General features: G+C 35.7%; 1 protein-coding gene across 4 annotated transcripts in view; it reads right to left on the bottom strand.

Moving 5' to 3' along the window:
* Window positions 1-6,907: 6,907 nt before the first annotated feature.
* PLCL1 (phospholipase C like 1 (inactive)) overlaps window positions 6,908-9,953 on the bottom strand; it is a 310,272-nt gene continuing 307,226 nt past the window's right edge. For all 4 annotated transcript variants that reach the window (XM_023622295.2, XM_070241467.1, XM_070241468.1 and 1 more), the window contains one exon: window positions 6,908-8,572. In XM_023622295.2, coding sequence (XP_023478063.1) covers window positions 8,390-8,572 — 183 coding nt within the window. In that variant the 3' untranslated portion in view covers window positions 6,908-8,389. The remainder of the gene's footprint in view (window positions 8,573-9,953) is intronic.

Raw genomic sequence — 9,953 nt, 5'->3', positions numbered from 1 at the left:
TGTGAATAATGCTGCAATGAACGTAAGGGTGCATAAATCTCTTTAGATCATTGATTTCAAGTTCTTTGGATAAATACCTAGTAGTGGGATAGCTGGATCATATGGTATTTCTACGTTTAATTTTTTGAGAAATATCCATACTGTTTTCCATAGTGGCTGCATCAGTTTGTATTCCCACCAGCAGTGTATGAGGGTCCCCTTTTCTCCACATCCTCTCCAACATTTGTAGTCTTTGTCTTGGTAATCATAGCCATTCTGACCACTGTAAGGTGACATCTTATTGTAGTTTTGATTTGCATTTCCCTAATAATTAGTGATGTTGAGCACTGTTTCATATATCTGTTGGCCATCTGTATATCTTCTTTGGAAAAATCTCTTCTCATATCCTCTGTCCACTTTTTGATTGGGTTGTTTATTTTTTCATTGTTGAGTTGTATGAGTTCTTCATACATTTTGGAGATCAACCCCTTGTCAGAAATAATTTGCAAATATTTTCTTCCAGTTGGTGGGTTGTCTTTCCATTTTGTTCATGGTTTCCTTTGCCATGCAGCAGACTTTTAGTCTGATGTAGTCCCATTTGTTAACTTGTTTTTGTTTCCCTTGACTGAGTAGACATGGTATTTGAAAAGATGTTGCTAAGACCAATGTCAAATAGTGTACTGTCTATATTTTCTTCTATGATTTTCAGGTCTTACATTCAAGTCTTTAATCCATTTTGAGTTAATTTTTGTGTCTGGTGAAGATAACGGTCTACTGGCATTCCTTTGCATGTGGCTGTCCAATTTTCCCAACACGATCAATTGAAGAGATTTTTCTTTCTCCACTGTATGTTCTTGGCTCCTTTGTCAAAGATTAACTTTCCATAGATGTGTGATTTTATTTCTGGGCTTTCAATTCTCTTCCTTTGATCTGTGTGTCTGTTTTTGTGCCAGTACCATGCTGTTCTGATTGCTATAGCTTTGTGGTATATTTTGAAGTCAGGGATTGTGACGCCTCCAGCTTTGTTCTTTTTTCTCAGGATTGCTTTGACTATTCAGGGTCTTCTGTTATTCCATATAAATTTTAGGATTCTTTGTTCTATTTCTATGAAGAATGTCATTGGGATTCTGATTGGGATTGCATTGAATATGTAGATTGTTTTAGGTGGTATGGACATTTTAACTATGTTTAGTCTTCCAATCCATGGGCATGGATTATCTTTCCATTTCTTTATATCTTCTCCAATTTCTTTCAATAATGTCTTATAGTTTTCAGTGTACAGGGGTTTCACCTATTTGGTTAAGTTTATCCCTACATATTTTATTCTTTTTGTTGCGATTGTAAATGGGATTGTATTCTTGTTTTCTCTTTATGCTAGTTTGTTGTTAGTGTATAGAAACGTAAGTGATTTTTTTAAATTGATTTTGTACCCTACAACTTTGCTGTAATTGTTGATTATTTCTAACAGTTTTTTCATGGATTCTTCAGGGTTTTCTATCTACAGAACCACATCATCTGCAAACAGCAAGAGTTCCACTTCTTCCTTTCCAATTTAGATTCCTTTTATTTCTTTTTCTTGCCTAATTGCTCTGGCCAAAACTTCCAATATTATGTTGCATAGGAGTGGCAAGAGTGGGCACTCTTGTCTCATTCCTTTAGAACAATGATAATTTAACAAAGTCACAACATCTTCCTTTAACACTTCTTGCAGTGCAGGCATGCTGGTGATAAACTCTTTCAGCTTCTGAAAGTCTTTATGCCACCTTTATTTTTTGATGGTACTTTCTAGGTGTAGAATTCTAGGGTTAAGTTTTTGCTGCTCTTTCAGTACTTCAAAGAAAGTTGCTCCATTGTCATCTCACTTGCATGGTGTACAATAATAAATCTGTTGTCTTTCTTGTTTTCTTTGTACATACATGTCATATTTCACTGTCTACTTTTAAGATTTTCTCATTATCACTACTTATGAACAATTTGATTTGATTATGATGTGCCTTAGTTGTTTCCCTCGTGATTCTTGTCCTTGAGATTTTTTTAAAGATTCTTGGATCTGTGGGTTTATAGTTTTCATAAAAGAATGAGAGGTTTTTCAGTCATTACTTCTTCAAATACTTTTTCTCTCCCTCCCTCTCCAATTTCATATATATTACACTTCTTGGAGTTATTTCACTATTCACTGGCTCATTATGTAAATTCTCTTTTCTCTTTATATTTCTTTTTTTATAACTTTTTTTACTGATACTTTATATACCATAAAATTTACCCTTTTAGACTGCACAATATTTTTTAGTACATTCACAAAGTTGGGTGACCATTACCACTATCTAATTCCAGAATGTTTTCATCACCCCAAAAAGAAACCTCTTACCCCTTAGCAGTCACTCCCCATTCCACTTCCTCCCAGCCCCTGGCAACCACTAGTGTACTTTCTGTCTCCAGAGATTTGCCTGTTATAGGAAGTTCATATAAATGGAATCATACAATATGTGGCCTTTGTGCCTGGCTTCCTTCACTTAGCAAAATGTTTTCCAGGTTCATTCATGTTGTAGCATGTATCAGTACTTCCTTTCTTTTTACTGTTGAATAATTCATTGTATAGATGTACTATTTTTGTTTATCCTTTCACCAGTTGATGGACATTTGGATTGTCTCCACTTTTTGACTATTATGAATAATTATGCTATGAACCCTTGTGTACAAGTTTTTGTGTGGGCATATGTTTTATTTCATTTGGGTATACCTAAGAGTAGAATTACTGGTCACATGGTAACTATGTTTAACCTTTTGATAAACTGCCAGGCTGTTTTCCAAAGCAGCTGTACCATTTAACATTCCAACCAGCTGTATATAAAATTCCAATTTCTCCACATCCTCATTAACACTTGTTATTATCTGTCTTTTTTATTATAACTATCCTAGTGGATGTGACATGGTATCTCATTGTGGGAGTTTGTAGGGTTTTTTGTTTGTTTTTTTGAGGAAGATTAGCCATGAGCTAACATCTGTGCCCATCTTTCCCTATTTTGTATGTGGGACACTGCCACAGCATGGCTTGATAAGTCGTGTATAGGTCTGTGCCTGGGATGCAAATTGGCAAACTGTGGCCACTGAAGCAGAGTGCATGAACTTAACCACTATGCCACTGGGACAGACCCTTATTGAGTTTTAAATTTTCCTTACAATTAACGAGATTGAGCATCTTTCCATGTGCTTATTGCTCATTTGTATATCTTCTTTGAAGAAATGTTTATTCAGATCTTTTGTCCATTTTTAAAATTGGGTTTCTTTTTATGATGTCGTAGTAGTTTTTTATATATTCTGGATGCCAGTCCCTTATCAGATATATAATTTGCAAACTCATTCTGTAGATCATCTTTTCACTTTCTTGACGGTGTCCTTTAAAGTACAAAAGTTTTTCATTTTGATGAAGTCCAATCTCATTTCTTCTTTTGTCACTTGTGTTTTTGGTGTCATATCTAAAATTCATGATCTTAACCTAAGATCACAAAATTTACTCCTATATTTTCTTCTGAGTTTTATAGTTTTATCTCTTTATAAGTGGCAGAAATTGCATTTAAAAACTTTTAAATTCCCCAGCACAATCTCCAAAACCCAGAGTAAACATCATAATAATGATGAAATATTGGAAGCTTTCCTCTGAGATTGGGAATGAGAAGGGATGTTCATTAACATCATTTCTATTGAATATTGTACTGGAAATTTTAACCAGTTCAACAAAGCAAGAAAAATCAATAAGACATATAAATATAAATGTATAAGGATCAGAAAGGAAAAAAATAAAACTGTCATTATTTGCAGATAACAGGATTGTATACCTATAAAATCCAGAATAATATATAGATAATTAAAATTAACAAGTACATTTAGCAATTTCACATTATATATAGCCATCATAAAATAATCTATTGTACTTTCTATATCCCATATATAAGCATTTGAAAATTTGAATTTTAAAATGTTACTATTTCTAATAGCATGAAAACCATCAAAAACCTAGGAATGAATCTAATGAAAGATGTGCAAGGCCTTTACACAGAAATCTATAAAAGTGTAGTAAGAGAAATTAAATAAGACCTAAATAAATAGAGAAATACACCATGTGAATGGGTTAGAATACTCAATAATGTAAATATGTCAGAACTCCCCAAAATGAAATATACATTCAATGTGAGACCAATCAAAATTCCAGCAGGTGTCTGATAGAAATTGACAAGCTGATTCTACAATTTATATGGAAATTCAAAGAGCCAAAAATAAACAAGAAAATGCTGAAGAAGAGAAGTGGGAAGCCTACACTCTCTGATATCAAAACATTATAAAGCTATAGCAATGAAGACAGCGCAGTAATGTTGCCAGGACAGACACAGACCATCATAACCAAATAGATTCCAGAAATAGACACACACAGACATGGGTGCTTCATTTTTCACAAGGAAAATGTGACACTACAGAGGCATGGACAAAGGACATTTATCTTTACAATAAATGGACTGGGTCAATTGATTATCCATGTTGGGAAAAAATAAAATTGGACCTCTATCTTACACTATACACAAAAATCAATTCTAGGGAGATTGCATATTTAAATGTGAAAACCAAGAAAGCTACTAGCAGATAATATAAGAAAATATCTTCACGAGCATAGAAAGGCAAAGACGTCTTAACACCAACCACAAAGGGAAAAAATTATAACTTAAATTAGGGATCTGTACATCAAAAAACATTAGCAATACATATGACAAATACAGGGTTAAGATTCTCATTAAGCGAATGTCTCTTAAAAATAGATAATAAAAAGATAAACATTTACCACCCTTACCCAAAAGTGAGCAGAAAACAAAAATAGAGAATCTATAGGAGATTTTTTATAGTCAGTGAACATACTAACATGTTCAATCTCACTAGAGAGTAAAGATAAAGAGAAATAAGATTTTTTAACCGAGTAGATTGGCAAAGATGACAATAAGAAAAAATAAATTTGGTATTAGCCAAGATTTGAGCACTCTCATAAACTCCTGGTGGGAATTTAAAGTGGACAAGTTTTCTGGAGACTATTTGGCAATGTATCTCAAAATCCCTAAAAAATATATGTATCTTTTCACCCAGTAATTCTACTTCTAAAAGTTTATCCTAAAGGAAGAGTTGAAAAACTTTGCAAAAATGGATTTTCATCACTGCAGTGCTTATATAACAAGAAATTAGGAGAGAAAAGTCTAACAATAGGGAATTGGTTAAATATAATAATCCATCTAAGACATTGCCAGTATTATAAATAATGAGTTGGATCGAGGAACATCACCCAAGACGTCCAGAAGGGCAGGATGTAACATAAAGGAATGAAGAGGCTCTTGGCAAACTGGACAGCACATGCCCCTTTTGGAGATGGCAGCTCCAATTAATTGATGCCAAGTAAGAAGAGGGGGTGTCTGGTGTTGTCATAATACCCAACATTTTAAAAGAAGTCGAAAATCATATTTTCTATGTGAAATCTCCTGATTTTTAAAAGCTGTTTATTGTTTAAAATTTTTTTTAAAAGATTCAGTGGCCAAATAAAATATGTCATTTATGGACTAGATGCAATTCAAAGGTTGAGCACTCCAAAGTACATACATGTTTATTGACATAGAAAGAGATCCATGATGTAGCATTTTTATTGTTGTAAAAAGCCTGTTACAAAATAGTTTGTATAACATGACCTCATTTTTGTTAAAAATGAAAGCTTATTTACATGTATGTATAAACTCTAAACAGTGTCTGAAGGTGTATAAATCTAAATGTTAATAGCAGGTGATTTTTATTTTTTAAACATTTCTCTCTTTTTGCATTTTTATATTGATCATTAGTATTTTAGTATCAGAAAATGCAATTAAGTTCTTTTCACTTGTGGTTATAAAGAAAAAAGTTAATAGTTTACTTTAAAATTTTGAGAATTAAATTAAAAATCAAAATCACTGAATAAATACTCTTGCACATAAAATCAGACAGACTAGAATTCAAAGTCGGTTCTTCCATATACGATGCCAATGGCCTTGAGCTTTCTCACCCATAAACTGTGCATAGAAGAGGGCTTTTTCTACCTCAGTTCAAGTCTGGTAAGGAGACAGACACTCACAGACTGTAATAACGTAAAAAGTTTTGTGTGTTTTTGCTATTCCATCCAGAGGCAAGACCATCATCAGGACCTTTTCCCTTGCAACTTCTCTACTGTCACAATCTAAAGCTCCTTCCTGCCCCACACCTCACTCCCTATCTAGCAATGATACTCAAAGCAACGGAGCAGAGAACAGCTGGCAACTCTTTGCCAGAAGTAGCCTTAGATGGGGTGGAATCCATATCATGTTCTCAAGAAGATTCGGATAGGTCCTTAGTGTGGGTGGAGCTCCAGGACAAATGGAATAAACTAGGGAAGCCACTTTCATGGATTGGATTTGACCGTCAAGTAAAGAAATGAATAAATATTCTTGGAGAGTTTGCCTTGATCTTCTCTTCCCATCTCTCTCTATCACCAGAAAAGGCAAGGATTTCACCAAGTGAATGCAGGGAAGTAAAGAGGTCCACGGGTGAAGCCAACCAACTGGCCGATGTATGGTAGCTTTTGTTTCTGACTATATCACCTTTTTTTCAACATAAGGGACTTAGATACCTCCATTCCACTATTCCTTCAACCATGCAGGTTAAGGATAATGGAAGCTCAAGACATTTTTTCAGGCTATTGCAGTATCATCGGAAACCTACCTTAAAATGAGCTCAGGTACTTCCCCAAGTGCCCAGTTTTAAACCAAAGGAGAAATTTCATCATATCTGGTCCATAAAAATATCATACTCTTTAAGATATCTTTGATATAATAACCCATTTTCTTTATCTTTCATTTTTCAATTAATTCACAATAAAAGAGAACAATAAAAGTGTTGTTTCATATCTTTACTCTTTCAGTAATGTGCAACATGAACATAATAGTGTTAAGAAGTCAGAAATAACTTAACACGGTAGCTATATAAGATGTTTATATTTGCAAAATTTCAACAATTATCTTCCCTATGTTCCCCCAAATTCGCGTATTTGTTAATCAAATTAATTAAGAAGCTTTTCAAAATAAAAGCAATGTTTTAAATAAATATATTTTCATAATCATAGAACATTTAGTTCTGTTGGAGGTAACAAACATATTACACTCAAGCACTTCATGAAGAAATTAGGGTAAAAATGATCTGGATGCAATTATAAATGTACCCTAATGAGTCATTTGCTTCTTTTGTGTGTATGTTTTTCTTCACGTGTTAAAGTCATATCACAGATGCTTTGTAATCAGTTAGTTCTTAAACCATCATGAAGATGTTATCCGACCCACAGAACTTCTATCAGCTCAATGTGCTATGGTATTATTTGAACAATATTTTAAATTTAGTACTCTAAATTAAATTTGAGCAAAGCCAAAACCTCCGAGCTGCCATGTCTGTTAAAGAAAACGAATGCTAGACTCCCAGTTTGGAAGAATGAGATCTTCCCACAAATCTCAACCCTGAAATTTCATAACTGAGTCTTATTGTCACACCAAAACCCTAATTACAACAGAGTTCTCAGTCTTTCAGAGTACCAGAGTGGTGGGTAAATAAATTCACTTATGATCAGCTTTTCCTTTGAAATCATATCTGTTTAGTAAACAACTACAGAAAACTTTCTAAAAATTGATTTTATTTAATAAATACTTTAAAGAGTTCACTAACTGAAGAAATAAATGACTTTGCTGATCTTTTCAGAAATTCTGATCATTTGTTTATCTTTCATTCACTTTTGTTTCTACTGTGATTTTTAGGACTTTTCCTAATCTACATTTAATCTATCAAAGCATCTATGCATTGGTAAATTTGGCTTCCTTCAATAAGAAGCTATGTTAAGATCTCTAAATTAAATGACAAATGTAGAGAAGTAAAATTAAATACAGCAACAGGTTATAGTAAGTGCTCTTTAGGATTTCAGATTAACAAATTTGTCCCCAAATGATAAGTAATAACTTACTAATGAATAATGCAACACAGAATAGATTTTAACAGTCTCTCTCTCTCTCTCTTTTTCTCTCTCTCTCTCTCTTTTTCTCTCTCTCTCTGTCTCTCCCTCTCTCTCTCTCTCACACACACACATACACATACACACACTTCCACCCACATCCATACATGGGTGTGTACACACACCTCAGAATTTAAAACTGTTACTAAAGATTTTAACTTAGATAAATTAACTACGATAAAATACTGACACTGTGAAAATATCTGTTTATGTCCAACACCCCACAGAGGGCATCTTTTTGTGAACTTTTAAAAAGCTTAAAGAAAGAAAACAAGAAAGAAAAACCAGAGTCCACGACAGGAAGGACGGGTGACCTGCCCGGGGTCACAGCTTCCCGTTCTCCTCTCCACTTTCCTTCTCCTCTATGGCTTCCAGACTGCGCTTGCTCTTGGCCTCGGAACCGCTGCTGGGGGCTTTACTAAGTCCACAAGACAAGCACGCCAGCTGGATCTGCTTCATGTTTTCTATAGCTTCGTTCTTGGCATTCTTCAACAGATCTCCTTGGCCCTACAAACAGGCAGAAATATACACCAAAGAAGAGAGTTATGGGCCAGACATATCCTGAGAGACATCACTCCACAGCTTTAGTGCTGTTACTCAGTGAGGAAACAGACCCAGACTCGAAAGCTCGCTTTTCCAAGGTTGAGCCCAAGGTTCTTTCCTAGCATTATTGACGGTCTTTGCTCTTTAAGCCGAAGACCTCAAACTTCTTGATCGGCTCTCTGGTTACCAGCAGCCCCCTGAGATTCCTGTAGTAGGGAACCGCCTCAGGGGGACGCTGCTCCGAATGTACCAAGCACAGTCAGCCCTTCCATCACTGTGGTCTGAGACTTCACACACTACTGCAGCCCTGTCCCACCCAGGTCCAGCATTCCTAGGCTTGAGAGAAAACAAGCAAAGAAGCTCTTCCTTAAAGAACTGAAAATTACATCAGCCCCTCAGTGTCCAAGAGCTTACAAAGCAAAACATCTCCTTTAAAGTAAATCACATGCCTTATGAGCTCGTTTTTTACCTATTGGGTTATCCTTGCAATCTGCCTTTTGATAAATTATTAATTGCCGACATTCCTTCTGTCTTTCCCATCATCCTGAGGACAATGTTCCCATCTGCCTGATGGAGAAAGAGAGGCTCCAGAGGCTCAGCATGTCAATCAAAACAAAAAGCAAACAAGGGTCACAGGAAATCACCAGCTGTCAGTTACATTAGGGCCCAAGAAAGAGCTTTTCCCATTATTTTTATTTCTTATTTTAGGTGATCGTTATAATGATCGAGTGTATGTGCTGACGCTGGCCCGGGGGCATGAAGGAGTAAGTGTGGGGAAGCCAGAACATGTTTTGCTAGTGCAGACAAAAGAGGGAGCAGTTCCTTCCCTCCCTCCTCTCCATTCTCACGGCACTGCCTGACCGAACGACCCCGAAACTGTGAAGGATGGTAGGGGAGGACATGGAGGTTCAGTGTAACCTCCTTTGCTGGAAAGTTCTTCCACACAGTGGAGACTCGGAGAAAGGCTAAGTCATGGAATGGGGTTTTAGAAGTAAACTTGGAAATCTTGTAGTCTAGCCTTCTCACGAGGAGGAAAGAAGCTGAGCCCGATGACGTTAAATGACTGACCCAAGGTCATAGCTGGTTAATGACTGAGCTGGGACGAAAGTCCAGGTCCTCTCCCTCTTGGTTCAGCAGCCTATTCCACATACTATGTTTATAATTTAGACTAAGACTAAAGACTAGAGAAGAAACAATCTGTCAGCTAGAGACAGATTTTCTAAGGGAAAAATATTCACTACACCAGCAGAATTTTGGGAACTAGTTTTAACAGTGTAGACATGCGTTCCCTCTGGACGTTGAAAAATGAAGTCACATCCACTTTGAAAACTGCAGTTCTTAAGTA

Source organism: Equus caballus, chromosome 18 (assembly GCF_041296265.1).
Source record: "Equus caballus isolate H_3958 breed thoroughbred chromosome 18, TB-T2T, whole genome shotgun sequence".
Lineage (NCBI taxonomy): Eukaryota > Metazoa > Chordata > Mammalia > Perissodactyla > Equidae > Equus > Equus caballus.
The sequence above is the reverse complement of the archived record's forward strand: the minus strand, read 5'-3'. Positions and strand labels throughout refer to the sequence as shown.